Source organism: Neomonachus schauinslandi, chromosome 13, assembly GCF_002201575.2.
Source record: "Neomonachus schauinslandi chromosome 13, ASM220157v2, whole genome shotgun sequence".
Lineage (NCBI taxonomy): Eukaryota > Metazoa > Chordata > Mammalia > Carnivora > Phocidae > Neomonachus > Neomonachus schauinslandi.
The window spans coordinates 24,733,412-24,753,514 of NC_058415.1; the positions used below are offsets into that span (position 1 = coordinate 24,733,412).

General features: G+C 35.0%; 1 protein-coding gene across 2 annotated transcripts in view; it reads right to left on the minus strand.

Moving 5' to 3' along the window:
- GKAP1 (G kinase anchoring protein 1) overlaps positions 1-20,103 on the minus strand; it is a 76,754-nt gene that overhangs the window by 34,031 nt on the left and 22,620 nt on the right. For both annotated transcript variants that reach the window (XM_044920474.1, XM_044920475.1), the window contains exons 5-7: positions 19,237-19,314; positions 14,851-14,974; positions 12,326-12,348 (exon numbers count right to left, since the gene is read on the minus strand). In XM_044920474.1, coding sequence (XP_044776409.1) covers positions 12,326-12,348; positions 14,851-14,974; positions 19,237-19,314 — 225 coding nt within the window. The remainder of the gene's footprint in view (positions 1-12,325; positions 12,349-14,850; positions 14,975-19,236; positions 19,315-20,103) is intronic.

Consider the following 20,103-nt stretch of genomic DNA (forward strand, 5'->3'; position numbering starts at 1 on the left):
TTTGCTTGTTTTTGAACTTTATATGGAATCATGTTGTTCCTGATAACAGTAATTCATTCACTTTCAATGCTGATTAGTATTCCATTGACTAAATTTGCCATAGTTTGTTATTCATTTCATGGTTGATGGATCATATGGTAGTTCTATTTTTAATTTTTTGAGTAACCTCCATACTGTTTTCCATAGTGGCTGCACCAATTGACATTCCCACCAATGACACATGAGGGTTCCCTTTTCTCCACACCCTCGCCAACATTTGTTATCTCTTGTCCTTTTGATAATAGCTCTTCTAACAGGTGTGAGGTGATGTCTCATTGTGGCTTTGATTTGCATTTTCCTGGTGATTAGTCATGTTGAACATCTTTTCATGTACCCGTTGGCCATCTGTATGTCTCCTTTGGAAAAATGTCTACCCATATCCTCTGCCCATTTTTTAGTGAATTGTTTGGTTTTTTTGCTATTGAGTTGTACAACTTCTTTATATTTTTTGAACATTAACTCCTTATTAGGTATACAACTTGCAAATATTTTTTTTCCATTCAATAGGTTACCTTTTCATTTTGATGATGGTTTCCTTGGGAGTGCAGAAGCTTTTCAGTTTGATGGAGTCCCACTTGTTTATTTTGGCTTTTATTGCCTCTACTTTTGGGGTCAAATCCAAAAAACTCATTGCCAACGGCAATGTAAAGCTTACCACTTATGTTTTCTTATAGGAGCTTTCTTTTTTAATTGTAGCTGACATACAATGCTACATTAATTTCAAGTGTACAATACAGTGATTCAACAATTCTATACATTTCACAATGCTCACCACAATAAGTGTAGTCACCATTCAATGTTATATTGACTATATCCCCTATGCTGTACTTTTCATCTCTATAACTTATTTGTAACTTAAAGTTTGTACTTCTTAATCCCCTTCAATTTTGCTCATTCCTCTACCACCCTCCCCTCTGGCAACCACTAGTGTGTCCTGTTTATGAATCTATTTATGAGTTTTGTTTGCTCATATTTTTAGATTCCACATATAAGTTAAATCATATGGTATTTGTCTTACTCTGCCTGACTTATTTTACTTAGCATAACATCCACTATGTTCATCATGTTATCACACATGGCAAGGTTTCTTTTTTTTTTTTTGCTAACTTTTCTAGGAGTTTTAGGATTTTACGTCTTATATTCAAGTCTTTAATCAATTTTAAGTTAATTTTTGTGTATTGTATAAGATAATGGTCCAGTTTTCCCAATATCATTTATTGAAGAGACCGTCCATTCCCAATTGTATATTCTTGCTTCCTTTGTCATAAATTCATTGGCCACATATGTGTGGATTTATTTCTGAGCTTCTCTATTTTGTTCCATTGGACTGTGTCTGTTTTTACACCAATACCATACTGTTTTGATTACTATAGCTATGTAGTACAGCTTGAAATCAGGGAGCATGATATCTCCAGTTTTGTTCTTCTTTTTCTACATTGCTTTGGCTATTCAGGGTCTTTTGTGGTTCCATACAAATTTTAGGATTTTCTGTTCTATTTCTGTGAAAAATCCCACTGGAATCTTGATAGGGATTGAGGTGAATCTGTAGATTGCTTTGGGTAGCATGGACATTTTAACAATATTAATTCTTCCAATCCATGAGCATGGGGTATCTTTCCATTTATTTGTGTCTTCCTCAATTTCTTTCATCAATGTCTTATAGTTTTTAGTCTACAAGTCTTTCAACTCCTTGATTAAATTTATTCCTAGGTATTTTATTCTTTTTGATGCAACTGTAAATGGGATTGTTCTCCTTAATTTCTCTGATAGGTTGTTATTATTATTGTATAGAAATGCAACAGATTTTTGTATATTCATTTCATATTCTGCAACTTTAATGAATTAATTTATTACTTAATAGTTTTTGGTGGAATCTTTATTGGGCCTTTTCTATACACAATATCATGTCATCTACAAATAGTGACAGTTTTACTTCTTCCTTTCTGATTTGGATGCCTTTTATTTCTTTTTCTTGCCTAATTGCCCTGGCTAGGACTTCCAGTACTATGTTGAACGTTTTAAAACTGTAACGAGTTACCTCTTCATAAGCAGTATACCATTATTCCATATTCTCACCAACAATTCAAATCATCAGATGCTTTGGGGGCACCTGGCTGGCTCAGTGGTAGAGCACGTAACTCTTGATCTTGGAGTTGTAAATTCAAGCTCCATGTTGGGTGTAGAGATTACTTAAAAATAAAATCCTTAATTACACACACACACACATCATCAGATGCTTGGATTTTTGCTAAACTGGAGGTTAAGTAATATTCTCTTTGTGGTTCTAATTTGCATTTCCATGATTACTAATGAGGTTGAACATCTTTTTATATGTTTTTAAGCCATATAAATATCCTCTTTTGTGAGTACTTGCTTTTTCGATTCTTCAATGAGTTCTATTTTAGAAAAAAATCTTTTCCTACTCTGAAGATCATCCTTTCACTTTTCTAACATATTTTGATGGAAAGAAGTCCTTAAAGTATAAATTTAAAGCTAGTGGGGTTTTTTTTTTTAAAGATTTTATTTATTTATTTGAGAGAGAGAATGAGATAGAACATGAGAGGGGGGAGAGTCAGAGGGAGAAGCAGACTCCCCGCTGAGCAGGGAGCCCGATGCGGGACTCGATCCAGGGACTCCAGGATCATGACCTGAGCCGAAGGCAGTCGCTTAACCAACTGAGCCACCCAGGCGCCCCCAAGCTAGTGGGTTTTATCTTTCCTACCCTAAAGTTATAAAAAAATATTCCCGTATTAGCACCTACAAGTTTTGTAACATAGCCTTTGACTTTTAGGTCTTTGATCCACTGTGAGTGAATTTTTATGTATGACATGAAGTAATAATCTAATCTTTTTTCCATAAAAATACTCAATTGCCCAAAACCATGTATTTAAAAAAAGTTCATCCTTTACCCAGTAGTATTCCATATCACTCTGTTCCAGATCAAGGTTACATTCATGGTTGGGTGGTTGGCCTATTTCTGTGCTATTTTGTTCTAATAGTCTATTTATCTATCATTATGCCTATACCTTACTGTATTAATTATTAATTTTATAAAAAATCTTGATATTTGATTGGGCAAATTCCCCTATCTTTTTCTTCAAGAATGTTTTGGTTATTTTTGGTCCTTTGCACTGCCATATTAATTTTTTAGAAGTGCTTTAGTTTTTAGCTTAAAAACTAAATTTTCAAAATGAAACAAACAGACTCAAATACAGAGAACAAACTGGTGGTTGTAAGGGGCAGGTGGGTAAAACATTAAGGAGATTAAGATGTGCAAGCTTACAGTTATAAAATAAATAAGTCATGGGGATTTAAAGTACAGCTTAGGGAACATTCTCAACAATATTTGTAATAACTTTGTATGGTGACAGATGGTAACTATACTTACTGTAGTATTTTGTAATGTATATAAATGTTGAATTGTTATGCTATACACCTGAAACTAATATAATCTTGCAGGTCAACTTCAATTAAGAAAAAACTAAATTGTGGTTTTGGTTGGGATTGCACTGATTTTACAGATTAATTTGAGAAAAAGTGGTATCTTTATGATAATAAGTTAAGGTATATTCCTCCACTTAAGTCTACTTGCTTGCAATAAAGTTTTGTAATTTTCCCAATATAGGCCTTACACATTTTTATTAAATTTATTCCCAGGTATTATTATATTACTGTAAAAAGCATTTTGATTTTAATTACACTGTTAGTGGCATACAGAAATACAAATAATTATTGAAACTGTTTCTTTAGCTATAGTGAAAGGAACTAAAGCTAGCATCATAAAAAACCTTTTGTCAGCCTTCCTACCAGGAATGCAAAAATAACTTTCTTTATTTCACAAACCCCTGTACCTCTAACAAGTCTAAAATAGTATATCCACTTTGGAAAACAGTAGTTTCTTACAGTTAAACACACATCAAGAGAATAAAAGGTACAGCATAAGGTATATAGCCAGTGATACCGTAAGAGCATTGTATGGTGACAGAAGCTACACTCGTGGTGAACATCTAACATATAACTTGTCAAATCACTGTGTTATGTACCTGAAACTAATTTAACATTGTGTGTCAACTACACTCAAATTTTTAAAAATGAAAAAAAAAATTAGCAAACATAACATCTACCCCATGACATAGCAATTTCATTCTTAGGTTTTTACCTAAGAGAAATTAAACATGTAAGGACTTGTACATGAATGAGCATAGCAGCATTATTCATAATTTAAAAAGTGGAAACAACCGGGGCACCTGAGTGGCTCAGTTGGTTAAGCTTCTCTCTTTTTTTTTTTAAAGATTTTATTTATTTGTTTGACAGAGAGAGACACAGCAAGAGAGGGAACACAAGCAGAAGACAGAGGGAGAGGGAGGAGCAGAATACCCGCTGAGCAGGGAGCCCGATGTGGGGCTTGATCCCAGGACCCCGGGATCATGACCTGAGCCTAAGGCAGATGCTTAACGACTTAGCCACCCAGGCGCCCCTAAGCTTCTGACTCTTGATCTCAGCTCAGGTCTTGATCTCAGGGTTGTGAGTTCAAGCCCTGCACTGGGCTCCACGCTGGGCATGGAGCCTATTTAAAAAAAAGGTAGAAACACCCCAAATGTCCAAGTAATTAATGTGTAAATAAAATCAAATACAATGGAATACTATTAGTGATAAAAAGGAATGAAGTACTGACAGATGTTACAACATGAATGAACTTAAAAACATTCTGCTAAGTGTAAGAAATCTCAAAAACCACATTTTGTATCATTCCATTTATACTAAATGTCCAGAATAGGCAAATCTATACAAATGATATAGTGGTTACCTAAGTCGGGGTGTGGGGTAGGACCAAAGGGGTACAGGGAATAACTGGTAATAAGCATGAGATTTCCTATGGGGATCACAAAAATATTATACAATTAATTACAGTAATGGCTGCACAACTCTGTAAATATACTAAAATCAGCTGAATTATACACTTTAATGGATAACTTTATAGTATGTAAACTATACCTAAATAAACCTGGGTTTTTTAAATATTTTATTTTATTTTATTTAAGTAATCTTTACACCCAACATGGGGCTCAAACTCATGACCCCAAGTTCAAGAGTCACATGCTCTACCAACTGAGCCAGCCAGGTGCCCCTAAATAAAGCTGTTTCTAAAAAATTTTTTTTTTTTTTTTTTGGGCGCCTGGGTGGCTCAGTTGGTTAGGCGACTGCCTTCGGCTCAGGTCATGATCCTGGTCCCTGGATCGAGTCCCGCGTCGGGCTCCCTGCTCAGCAGGGAGTCAGCTTCTCCCTCTGACCCTCCCCCCTCTCATGTGCTCTCTCTCATTCTCTCTCTCTCAAATAAATAAATAAAATCTTTAAAAAAATAAAATGTTTTTTTAAAATTTTTATTATGTTATGTTAATCACCATACATCATTAGTTTTTGATGTAGTGTTCCATGATTCATTGTTTGCATATAACACCCAGTGCTCCATTCAATATGTGCCCACTTTAATACCCATCACCAGGCTAACCCATCCTCCCACCCCCTCCCCTCTAGAACCTTCAGTTTGTTTCTCAGAGTCCATAGTCTCTCATGGTTCGTCTCCCCCTCTGTTTTCCCCCTCTTCATTTCTCTCTTCCTACTTTTTTTTTTTTTTTTTAACATATAATGTATTATTTGTTTCAGAGGTACAGGTCTGTGATTCATCAGTCTTACACAATTCACAGTGCTCACCATAGCACATACCCTCTCCAATGTCCATCACCCAGCCACCCCATCCCTCCCACCCCCCACCACTCCAGCAACCCTCAGTTTGTTTCCTGAGATTAAGAATTCCTCTTCAGTGAGATCATAAAAAATGTTCTAATAGCCTTATTCCTAATGGTCCAAAAAATGGAAACAAACTAAATGTCCATCAACAGGAGAATAAATAAACACATTACGATATATTCATACCATGGAATACAATTTAACAATGAAAAGGAAAAAACTACTGGTACACACAACATCAATGAACCTGCAACATTCTGGGAGAGAAAGAGCCAGACCAGAGAATAACATACTGTATGCTTTACTTCAAATAAAGAAGCAGAATTAATCTATGATGATAGAAATTACAACAGTGGTTGCCTGTGGGGGGCAGGGGATGACATGAGAAAAGGACTGGCATGGGGTAGAAGGGAACTTTCTGGAGTGATGAAAATGTTCTTTACCTTGTTAGGGATGTGGGTCGTATATTTATGTGTGAAACCTCATCAAATTTCACACTTAAGACGTGTATATTCTATTGTGCGTAAATTATACTTCTTAATAAAAAGCAAACAAACCTAGCTTCCCACTGAGTCCCTATTTCCTAAGTGAAGAATACATCATTTATAGAGTAAACTGACAAATATTAATGCTTGATCAACAATTCCTTTCATACTTCCAGGGACTGTAAGACACCTTTAGAAGAACAGCCTCCCAGCTTTATAGTTTTAAGATACATTAATACATGGTAATATGCAAACCTCAAATGCTCTATCTATATGTGCGATTTCTCTTTCGCTACACTTGAATGCTCTGAACTTATTTCAAGGGAAAATCTAAATAATGGCATTCTTAAATGAGCTCTTATATTAAAGATGACATTATATATGGGGTAAGTCTACCTTCTTCTCCCCACTAGGACAGACTCTGGTGGACTCAAGTCTTGAACTTGAGATGTTTATTTACTAAGCCCTTATCATGCAACACATAGGCTACTCTCATGGAACTCACAATCTACTGAAAAAGACCAAAACTAACACATAGTAACAAATACAGTAATTAAGCACTCTTCCATATACGTCAGAAATGGCAAGTGCCTGTAAGACACGCACTTTTTCCTCTTTTATAAATGGCAAATGTAATTAATCGATAGTGAAATTTTTTGCTGCTGAATAAGGATGCAGTCTCACAATTCTACTTCATGCAATACTCCACTAAGCAGAAGACCCTAACAATGTGCTTGAACTAAGAGAAGAAATAAAATCTATGTGCCTCTGTTACGTTGTAAAAATATATGGGAGAAAGAGACCCAGAAAGGCTAGAGAAGGTTTCAGTGAGAAGAGAGAACATTCATTCATTCATCAACCAACTTCCCCATTTACATTACCTACTACGTGACAGGAATTAGGAAAACTAAATCAACGAGATATGGCCCCAGACCTCCAGGAACTCAAATTCTTTTTTTTTTTAAAGATTTTATTTATTCATTTGAGACACAGAGATACCAAGAGAGAGAGAGCATGAGCAGGGAGAGAGGCAGAGGGAGAGGGAGAAGCAGGCTCCCCACCGAGCCAGGAGCCAGATATGGGGCTCGATCCCAGGACCCTGGGATTATGACCTGAGCCGAAGGCAGACGCTTAACCGACTAAGCCACCCAGGCGCCCCGGAACTCAAATTCTAAAGAAGCAAAACAATGATAACAGTGTTGAGTGCTATGAAGTATATACAGAATATTCTGGGCATCTAACTGAGACCAGAAAAAAATGACTCTTTAGCCAAGTTCTGAAGCATTAGTTTAGGCAAATAAAGATGGCAGAAGAGTGACATCACCTAGATGGCACCTTAGATTGTTCCTGACTTCGCTCCCTCTCCCAGAAGAACTAACAACTATTCATTCACAAGACACCACTGAAAAAGATGGAAGAGAAGAATACATAGGTAGACAAGGTAGCATGAAAAAACAGTGTGCTCCGAAAAACTCTAAACACTTTTCCATGGCTTGATGCAGGTCAATCGTGAAATATGAGAAAGATTTTTTCAAAAGTAGTAAGGGAAGGGAAATAGCTGGGAGACTATTGGTTTCATAAACTCTCCTCTACCATTCAATTACTATTATATGCATGTATTCTTGAAGTAAAAATTTAAGTTTAATGAAGAACATACTCTAAAAAAATAATGGATAAAGGAATTCATCATTAATAGCTACAAAAGGCACTGAGTGCAACTCTGAGGGTAAACTTTATAATGGTTGACAACATCTGAACCCATTGATCAAATTTTTAAATAAACTTTTAACTTTAGAATACTCTTAGATTTACAGAAAAGTTTTGGATGACAGTTTCCACATATCGCTCACCCCATTTCCCCTGTTGATAACATCTTATATTATTATAGTATGTTTTACCACTGAAGGACCAACACTGATACAATACTATAACTAGATTCTACATTTTATTCACATTACACTAGTTTTCCCCTAATGTTCTTTTCCTATTCCAAGATTCCAACCAGGATATATATTACATTTATCATTTCTCCTTAGCCTTCTCTGTCCATGACAAATTCTCAGACTTAGTTTTTGATGACCTTGAAAGTTTTGAGTTATTCAGGTCAGGTATTTTGTAGAGTGGCCCTTAATTTGGATTTGTCTGATGTTTTTATCATGGTTTGACCGGGTTTATGTGATTTGGGGTGGGGGGCTGGGAACCACAGAAGTATAGGCCATTCTTATCACATCGTATCAAGGTTATGTGCTATCAACATGATATATCACTAATAATATTAATATTGATCACCTGGTCAAGGTTGTGTTTGCCAGATTTCTACGGTGTAAAACTAATTTCCCTCCCTCTTTCTGTACTCTACTCTTTGGAAGCAAGTTACCAAGCACAACCCATACTCAAGAAGAGTGGAAGGAGTTAAGCTCCCTCTCCTGGAAGGGGAATATCTACATAAATTATTTGGAATTTTCTGTAAAGGAGATTTGTCTCTTGTCTTTTATACATTTATGTGATCATTTATATTAGTAATAGCCATTTCTTTAAGGAGATCAATTTTATCATAAAAATAACCATTCTATGTCCCGTAATGTGATATGATAGAAAGCATATCACACCATGTAGGGAATATTCTTGCTTCCCTCATCTCCTCAAAGAAAAACTGAACTTTAACCTATCAAGACTCAAAAGCTAATTAACAATTTATAGGAAATCCTATAAGGATGTAACCTCAAGATCCCCTAGTAACCATTCGATCTGTCAGGAGGTGAAGCCTTAGATAGCAACTGAGACTTGTGAGAGAAATGAAGAATCCTAAACCTATATAAATCCCTGGATCCAGTCAACTATAAGGCCAGCTCTTTCCCTATCCTTCCTCGTTTGTTATACCACCCAAATAAGCATCTCTTTCTTGCTTATGTTGGATTGAGTTGGGCGTCTCTTACTTACAACATAAGAGGGTTAACAAATATAATAAACACAAATAAGGAAAGGCATGGGAACAAAAATGAGTTCAGGACATTGAGGAGTAGGAAACAGGCTGAGTTGCTTATGAAAAGCCAGATTTTACGTGAGATTTTTAAAAACTAGGTAGAATTTATTTGCTTTTAAAATTTAATGGGCTATTATTGCTGTTCTCCTGTATCTTGGTAGTGTTAACTATAGGGTTCAATTTTTAGCATATAATATTTAATTGCACACTGATAATTTATCATAATTTTAGAAATCAACAGAGTCAACCTTACTTTTCAGCTAATATAATGAGGACCTAAATGAATAAGTTATTCATCCAAGCTCATATATCTAAGGTAGACATGCAGGAAGCATTGTGCAAAAAAAGGAACTAGGGTATGGAGCCAGATAAGACCAGGTTTGTTCCCCCGTTCCCTCTCTCACCCAGTGCTTTTTATTTTTGATGTAATTTTTAAATACACAGTACATAGACATAATAGAAAACTTCAAAATTTACATTGTGAAAAGCAGCCTCTCTCCTATCCCAATAAGCCCTCCTCCCCCCACCCTTTGACAACCACTGTTACAACTTCTTGGGTACTCTTCTAGAGATAGTCTATTCAAGCATATTGAAGACTTGACCTTTTAGACTTTAAGACATAGGATGATCACTAAAAATTTTAAAGCTATTGAATGGTACTAGAAGGACTGGGGCTGGGAAGGCAAGATAAAAGTGGAGCTAAAGAGGAAGCAGTACCTATGAGATACTCCAACCTGCAGCACCAGTGTTTAAAAAGGCAACACGTGAAAATTAAAAACAACTTTAAGGATCAAATAATGCTCCTTAAAAGGCATGATCAGTTAAGGTTTCTAAGAGGAATACACAAGCACCTATTCTTTATTCATTCTTCTTGTCTAGAATTCTTATGGGATGTTCTTGACTATACTGAAGAATGGATAGGGAACTGGTGTAGCAGTGGCAACCAACACTTCCTGGTCATTTAAGGAAGAAAAATTAATTGTTCCCATCCTCTACTCCTGCAAATGTCAATTTTATTCTAATCATTTCAAGGTGAGAGAGATTACAAAGAAAGCATGGAGACTAATAACATAATCACGATGGAGGGAGAAAGAAAAAGGGGAATGATGAAATCAACCTGAGAACAAGTTTAGATGGCAGTTAGAGGAATATACAGGAAGTTCAAGTACTCCTCATCACCTAGCAATAAAGTAAAAAAAAAAACAAAAACCAAAAAAACTTTTCTCTTTTGAATTTTATCCAGTAAATACCTGATTTAAGAAGGAATGGATGAGATGCATACTGTTCTCAAGAGAGGTTAGGAATTTTAAAGTTCCCATGGGGGAAAAACACCTCTTGGCTTAAGTTAGAGATGGAAAAATAAGTCAATTACTGAGCATACATATGTAACAAAGACTTGTATACTTTTAGAAGTAGAAAGCATATCTCATTTTAGACTTGAAATCAGACATTTTTTTCAGATTTATTTTTGAACTCTCTGAAAAAGCTCTTCTAGATTCCTAGAGTGATGGCATAAATGCTACAACACTTAAATATTCAAGTCCCAACAAAGTGACACCTCTAATGAAATGGAACATAACTTTGGTATATTTTTAACAAGTATCAAGGATAATGTGAATTACATGTTCTTCTGACCAATTTCTTAAAGTAGTTATGTAGGAAATAAATTATAATTAGACTGCATTTACAAAAGTAGAAAATGTCTTAATAATTAGGATCAAAGTGAATTTTATTACATATCAAATTATTAACAGAAGACAATCAGAACACAGCTCTAGAACTATAATAAAAGACAAAATATATGCTGTGTCACCTACCTATGCTTGTTTAAATACAACTTGGATGGAATATATTAAATACATGAGATCCTGTCAGTCTGAATTTTTTTTCCTCTTTCAAATCAGGAAAGAAGGAAAAGCATGAAACAGTTTATAAAAATTATTTTTCCCTTCACTAACAGTTGCTGGTAGTCTCTTAGGAATAGGGTGTACCATTTGTATCTGCTTTCTTATTTGCATAAACCTATCCTCCAAGTAAGTCAATGGATTAAAAAAATGCAATCAGTCCAAAAGTACTTGTTTTCCGCTTCAAACATAAAATGAATACTCAGACTATATTTGTGGTCATTTAAATTTTAATCTAAAAATGGTGACAGTAGTTTTTAAATAAAAAGAATTTCCACCATCCATTTTAACAAATCAATTTTGTGCTTATGTGCATAGTTAAGGACTATAGACACAGAGTTATTTATATGTGGTTTCCTAGAGATGATTTCATTTTCCTGACCTGTCAAGCAAATACTTGAAACAACATCAAAACTGGTCAAAAACCATATATGTATTACAACGTGAAAACCAGGAACATCTCTGACCATTCAAAAAATCAACTGATGGAATTACTAACAAGAATATATACATAATATAATAGGGAAACTTTCAAATTAGTAGTCAAAATAACTCCTAACATTTTATTAGTACCTTCTTCAATACTAGAAGATATTTTATAGTAGTACCTCCCAATTCTAAAAGATTTGTAGAATCTGGTACTGGAGTCTTAAAAAAAAAAAAAGTTATCAATAGCCCTAGGAAGTTATGTGTAGGGAGCACTACCTTCTAATGGTGAATTAAGAGTAGTATATGATCGATAGCTATAAACTATAGAATCATATCTTATCTCACAACTTCCATAATTCCAAAATATCTTGAGACTTTGTTTCAGGATATCAGGATATTTTTAATAAAGACTGGAGTGTTACACCACTTTTCCCTAAAATTTTAAGCTTGCATGTGGTAAATCTTTGGTGTGGGTTAGGATACTAAATGAGGATACTAAAGCCAAATAATATACCTTCTTCATATTTCCTTCATGCAAATGGTATTTTTATTCTACTGTAATATATTTTATATCCTTATAATAGCCAGATCGACAGGACTAAATTCATTCACAACAAATCTATGCGTTATCCTTTAAATGGCTAGGTCTCAAAAAAGACTTACTGCCAAACAGTGAAGTATTATTCTTAAAATCATCAAGTGTTTTCTAGAATAAAGATGGTTACAATAACACTTACCTCAGTCTTCTTACTAATGTGATCTGTAAATGAAAAAAATGATGAAAATTCATTGAAAAAATTAAGAATATTAATATTTTATTAGTATTAATAATTATTATACCCAATATGTAAAAATATTTAAAGTAACTGAGAATTTTAAAATTATAATAAGAGTTACAGAAGTCATTTGGGGGTTATCTAAGATATCAGATTTCCCTCTCTAGGTATAAGATGTTAAATTTCAACATATAATTACTAATTTGCTCTGCTTAGGGGCTATATCTTATATCCCAGTAAATGCCACCCATACCACAGGGTATTATTAAATTTTAAACATTTGAATTCTAAATAATTTAGGTCTTTGGTTTCACACAATTTGGGGGGGGACAAAAAGGGAAGCAAATATGTCTAAAATCAAATCACAGGGTACTGTAACTGCAAAATTGTACAGAACACTGCCTTTGTGGAAAAAAATAAAAAGGAGAATAGTAATTTGTGTCCTTTAAACCTCTCAGTTTCTTTATTTTAAAAATATACATCATACTGGAGTCCCGGGATCGAGTCCCGCATCGGGCTCCCTGCTCGGCAGGGAGTCTGCTTCTCCCTCTGACCCTCCCCCTTCTCATGTACTCTCTCTCTCTCATTCTCTCTCTCAAATAAATAAATAAAATATTTAAAAAAAAATACATCATAGTGATGTGATAATACTATCAGAAATCTTAAAAATTGATGTATATTTATAAAATGAAAAGAAAGAAGGCAATAAGAAATATATCCAGATTAAGCAAATCATTGACTTAGTAACAACACAGCATTTCTGGAAAGGGATTACAGAATGAGGAAAAGGAAGACATAAGGGAATCCATACAGATACAAGGTTGAAACTAAAGTACATAGAGGTAGTAAGTGTTCTTACTTAAATTAGAGATGACTGGGATATCTAATATTTAACATTGCTTCTTGTGCATAGAAGAAAATTTCTCTTCTCAAAGACTAACAATAATTTAATAGAATAGCAATCATATGACTGAGAATTTAAAAGCTGGTCCAGCTCTCTAAAGCATCTGTTGATCAGAATAGGGTCTGTAAGTATAATAAATGTCAAAATCACAAGTTTCAGCTCAAGCTACAAAATCCTAATTATTCCTAATTTCCTTTTTATTCCTAACGTCACAGCCATTCTTCTAGTGTCTAGCATACAATGTAATGCCAGAACCTGAGAAAGAATCATGACTGCTTTAATCATGTCTTGAAATAGTCATCTACCTTCCCTTTAACAGTACCATACTGATGTCTTTCTTAATCCATCTAATAAATTTACATAGTACTTATAATCAAACATGAAAAATAAAGAAGTTTTCAAAAGCATTCTTTTCATGTTTCTGCTTAGTTTTTAATGAAATATATTTTATATAAAATCTTTCTTGCCAAAATTGAAAACACTAACATACATCTGTTCTTTTAACCTCAAATAAGAAACTTAGTGAGAGAGGCAGACTATAGGAAAAACCATCCTGATCCTTAAACCAAAGCAATATAATGCTCTAAATTTATTCCTAATTTCACAAATAGGCTTGCTTCTGAAAACAGTAAAGTATTTCATTGTGGTTTTTTTTTTTTTAGATTATTGCTGTAGTATTAATACTCACAGAACAAATGCCCAATGTATTAATTCGTATGAATCAAACAGATCACTATCAATGAACAAACAACTGTTCATTTGTCAGCAACTATTCTGACTGGCATAAGCACAACGCTGTCCAAAAAAATGTTCTGTAATTATAGTCATGTTCCATACCTGTGCTATCTAATGTGGAAGCTACTAGTCACATGTAGTTACTGAGCATTTGAAATGTGGCTATTGCAACTAACGAATTTTTTTATTTTAGTTCATTTTAATCAGTTTATATTTAAATCGCCACACATGAATAGTGGCTACCATATTTAACAGTATAGACTTAGGGTTTTCACGATTCCCCACATCAAAAAAAATGTGCTTTATGGTCTGTCTTCAAAAGTTTGGTGAATGGTATAGTTTCCTTGTCTTCTCTGTTCAATAAAAAAATACAAATGATATTATAAAGTTTTCTGGTAGTAAGTCTCACTCTAAAAATTTGTATTTTAATTTTCTAAGGTGTAGTTCCAGATAATTTGAAGAGGTTGACCAATAATGGGTGAAATCTGAAGATACTATTCCTGGTCTAGTGCAAGTCCATTCACTTTATGTATAAGGACAATAATCATGTTTCAAGATGACTCAAAAACTACAAATACAATTTTTATTTTCAGTGAGTTTTAGAAAATGGACAAATTCCGATACAAAAAGATGTATTTGTACTGAAGTTTTATGGGGATTTAATGACTACTTTTAAACTACCCCCCAAATTGTTTCTTTCCAAACAGGTCTACATTTTTCACAATCTCAGTAACACATTAACAAAACAATTTTTACTTATTTTAAAAATTAACAAGGAACTTAAAACTTAAGTATATAAAGACTTAAAATAGTCTCTCTAGCATAATAGATTTCATACATATGTTACCTTCAGATTGAAAATCTTTTAGTGATACTGTGAGAGGTTTGTCTTTTCCCTGATGATTCTTTCTTTTATCTTTTTTATTCATAACCTTTGACTGAGTTGAAGCATTTTCAGCATTTTCATACTCCTAAAAAGAATTACCAACAATAATTAAGCTTGATTTACACTGGTAAAAAATCAGCATACTGTTATAGGTAATATATTAGAATTTTATTTTTTAAAGGTAAACTGCAAATAAAAAGAAATCAATACTTGAAGCTAGCCAAATTGTATAAAAGGATAGCTTTTTTTTTTAAGAGAGAAAGCACACACGCAGGTGGGGAGGGGTAAAAGGAAAGTGAGAGAGGGGATCTTAAGCAGGCTCCACTCTCAACAAGAGCCCAACACAGGGCTGGATCTCATGACCCTGAGACCATGACCTGAGCTGAAATCAAGAGTTGGACACTTAACTGACAGCCACCTAGGCACCCCAGGATAGCTGTTTTTTATTTATATACTCAATCTCTTGCCTCTTAAACATTAAAATAGAAACAGAAAGCTATACTTTGTGGTTTATAACCTCTCCTAGCTGCCACTTCTTCTTTATTTCGGGACCAAACTTAAGACAATCATCTATAGTCAATTTCCTTTCTCACCACCTCTGCCAAATCTGGCTTCCCCTGTTCTCTGCCACTAAAATTAAGGTCAACCTCCCCCACAATGCCATATCCAAAGACACTACTTTTTGAAACAACTCTAGGTTTTCTCAATACACTTTGACTACTCTTTAGTCTCCTTCACTGGCTTCTCATTTCCAAACTCTTCTCACCATTATTCCATTCTTAAGCTATTCTTTTGCTTTATACCCATTGTTCCTCAAAGTTTAAAGTTCTACCTATACACTGATGATTTTTGTATGTACAAACAACTCACTGGACTGTTCAGTAAGCATCGCCAAACTAAGTATGTTCACCCTGCCTTCCTTACTGGATCCTCCAGTGAGGACCTTGTTTAATGCCACCATCACCCACACAACTGTGTAGACTAGAAACCTGCGTCACCTCTGTCTGCTCTTCCTGCAGACTTTATATACAAATTAGTCACAAGGTCTTGTTGAGTTTATCTCCTTATATCTGTTCTCTTCTCTTCAGACCTTCTGTCATTTCCTTATCTTCTTTGGCTGGACACTGCAACACCCTCTAATTTTAGCCCCTCAATCCATCTTCTACATGGCTATAGCATGAGTTTCTAAAATGAAAACCTGAAATCAATCTAAAAGTTGAAAATATTCAATAGTTCTCTGCCAACAGATTTATAAAGCCCAATCTCCTTAGCCTGGGGCATGAGATTCTTTATATCCTATCCTTCAGAAAGTACCTCTAGCAACTCCAAATCAAAGACACTATACCCTTTCACATGCACATATCCTGTACATTTGCCACTACTTCCCTGACAATGCCTACTTTCTCTGGCCTAGACTGTGACCTTTTAATACACCTAGTAAGACTCCTCTTTAAGAATCCTTTTCTAAAACCCATCCCCATCAAAGGCAAAAAAATTCTTCCATATTTCTGAATTCCCACTGCACTGAGAACATTCATCTCTCAATGCTATACATAGTAATTATATGTATGTCTTCCTCCGCTACACTCAAGGACTGGGACCATATCTTTATCTTTCTATTATGTGCCTTGCACATTTTGGCTATTCAAAAAAAGATTTGGCAAATGAGTAATAGAACAGAATAGAAAATGCCACCCCAGGGGTGCCTGGGTGGCTCAGTCAGTTAAGCATCCAACTCTTGATTTTGACTCAGGTCATAATTTCAGGGTTGTGAGATCGAGCCCCACATTGGGCTGTACACTCAGTGGGGAGTGTGCTTGAGATTCTTTCCCTCTGCCCCTCCCCTCCATGCACACTCTCTCTAAAATAAATAAATCTTAAAAAAAAAAAAAGAAAAAATGCCATCCTAAACTTTAGCTCCTAAAAAAACTGTTACACTAAAATAATTATAGTTATTTTATTAGAATATTGGCTTAAAACTCAATGACTACATTAATGCAATCACATCAAACTAACCATTGCATAAAACAGGAGTTCCTCCCTTCTCTGAAAGTCTTTATTGTCTGATAGAACCAATGCTTTTGGGTAGCAGGCCTATGGCTGTGCCAAGAAAACTGGCTGGGAGCATGGTATTTTATCAGCACTATCTACTCTACTCCTCCTCTAAATATATAGCTAGTTCTTTTAGCTTTAGAATCTAGACATATATCTCACAACAATAAATCATTATTATATGATAGTATTCTATTTGATAAATTTTATCTCTGAAGTAAGCAAGTCAAGAGATTTTTTTTTTATACTTTTCCAATGTAACTTGAAAGGTCTATTTAAATAATTAAATAATAGGAAAGCTAGCTGTGTTCATTTTTCTAATTGCCAGCTTTGTGTTTAAATGGGCGACTAACAATAAGGATCGTAGTTATTCTTGATTATTCAGGATAATCAGAATAGGGACATGGAAAATGAAACTAACACATATAATGTACGAAGTCTTTCTTCCTTTTCCCTTGAACTTACAAGTAAAAAGCAAAATCATCTGCTCTAGATTTTAATTCCTCTCTTCCCTTCATCTTAAGTGAAGGAGCTAGTGTACGATGACAGCCTAAAGGCCCTTAAGCATGACCAGGGTCATTTATGATCAAATACAATCACAAGCTGAATACATTTTACAGACCAAAAAAATTTCCAATGCATGTAAAGGACTAAAATATCAAATCCTATAAAAATAATAAATGCTCAATTTAAATATAGAAACTAGAAGCCAACACTACCTTTTACTTAAGTGTTCCTATAGTTTCAAGCTGTACAATGCACTTCAGCAACCCAATATCACAGTTTAGATAAAATTCAGAGTTCACAAGGCTAAAACATCAGAAATTGCCTCACATTTAGTTAATTGTTATATATCTCCAGCAGAGAGTCCCTGTACTCATACTTATTTTAATATTTAAATCTACTTATTTCCTGTGTTTATTTAAAATAAGTTAAAATAGGGCACCTGGGTGGCTCAATTGGCTAAGTGACTGCCTTCGGCTCAGGTCATGATCCTGGAGTCCAGGGATCTAGTCCCACATCGGGCTCCCTGCTCGGCGGGGAGTCCGCTTCTCCCTCTGACCCTCCCTTCTCTCATGCTCTCTCTCTCTCATTCTCTCTCTCTCTCAAATAAGTAAATAAAATCTTAAAAAAATAAAACAAAATGAGTTAAAATAAATCATCTGCTATTAATTTCATTTCCTCTCTTCCCTTCGTCTTGGGTAGACTAATTTCTTAAGGAAACATTCCAAATCACCAAAGTTCAGTCTGTTGCCTCTCAAAACCTAGGGAGTAATCTTATTATAAAAGCTTTGTAACCTGGGTGGCACAGTCAGTTGAGCATCCAACTCTTGGTTTCCGCATGGGTCATGGTCTTGGGGTCATGGGATTGAGCCCCATGTTGGGCTCTGTGCTCAACACAGAGTTTGCTTGGGACTCTCTCCCTCTGCTCCTCCTCCCCACCCCTGCTCTTTCTCAAATAAATAAATAAATCTTTTAAAAAATTATTTTTTAAATTTTTTATTGTTATGTTAATCACCATACATTACATCATTAGTTTTTGACGTAGTGTTCCATGATTCATTGTTTGTGCATAACACCCAGTGCTCCATGCAGAACGTGCCCTCTTTAATATCCATCACCAGGCTTACCCATCCTCCCACCCCCTTCCCCTCTAGAATGTTTTTCAGAGTCCATCGTCTCTCATGGTTCGTCTAAAAAATTATTTTTATTTATTTTATTATTTTATTTTTTAAAAGATTTTTTATTTATTTATTTGAGAGAGAGAGAATGAGAGAGAGAGAACACATGAGAGGGGATAGGGTCAGAGGACAAAGCAGACTCCCCGCCGAGCAGGGAGCCCGATGCGGGACTCGATCCCGGGACTCCAGGATCATGACCTGAGCCGAAGGCAGCTGCTTAACCAACCGAGCCACCCAGGCGCCCTAAAAAATTATTTTTTAAAAAAACCTCATAATAGGGGCACCTGGGTGGCTCAGTCGTTAAGCGTCTGCCTTCAGCTCAGGTCATGATCCCAGGGTCCTGGGATCGAGCCCCGCATCGGGCTCCCTGCTCTCCAGGAAGCCTGCTTCTCCCTCCCCACTCCCCCTGCTTGTTTTCCCTCTCTCACTGTCTCTGTCAAATAAATAAATAAAATCTTTAAAAAAAAAAAACCTCATAATAATATTTTGTTACAATGGTGAATTTTTAGGACAAGCTTTAATGGAGAACTTTTATACAAACTTCAGGAAGGTTGGTACTAACCTCTGACCACTTAAACTTCTAAAATATCTAAATCAATAAATGTGTAAATACCTTTTTATGTTCTTCATATTCTAATTTACTTAGCAACAATGCCTTCTCAAGATCTGCTTCAAACATTTCAGATGTCAGCTAAAACAAAAAGAAAGTTTCACAATTATGCCACACTAACTAAATAACCATGACAATATATACAGGAAAGGAAAACAAATACATTAAAAAACAATCTGGGTTCTCCAAATAGATCTATCCATGCCAAAGTAGAGAACCCTGTATTTTACAGAAGATACCAAAGCAAACTCCCAATTTTGAGGTTTCTATTTCCCTATTCACTGTCAATTATATATTATTCGTCGCATAATTTTTTCTTTAGTAAAAAAAATTTTACAAAGAAATTGACACTGTATTAGAGGTCAATGACGATATCCAGTTTAAGACACAGAAAATTGTAATAGTGATTACTACTCAAAAATGTAATACTGAAAAATAACTCAATAAACATTATAAACATACCATTCCCTTAATATAAAGTAATCCACAGGTACAGAAACGTTAAATAAGGTGACCAAATGTTCTGGTATATCTCCGATGTTCAGAATAATTATTTATAGTGCACCTTTTTACCTCCATCCTTTTATTTGGTTGTCTTACCTTTAAGGTCATCTAATACTATAAAAAAATAATTCTTTAATTTGTGATCTATATCTTTTGGTTCCTCTTTCCTACCACTCAATATCATCTTAACTTCTTCTTACTTACAATCTAGCTCCTACTACCCTCTAATCAAATTACTCTCCAAAATTGGCAGAGAGAATTGCTATGGTAGGTGAATGAGACTTTGGTTTCTACCCCTGGAGATAAGGTTATGTCTGCAGCTGAATACAGGAGAACTGCAACATGACAGGAGTAAACTTCCTGGAT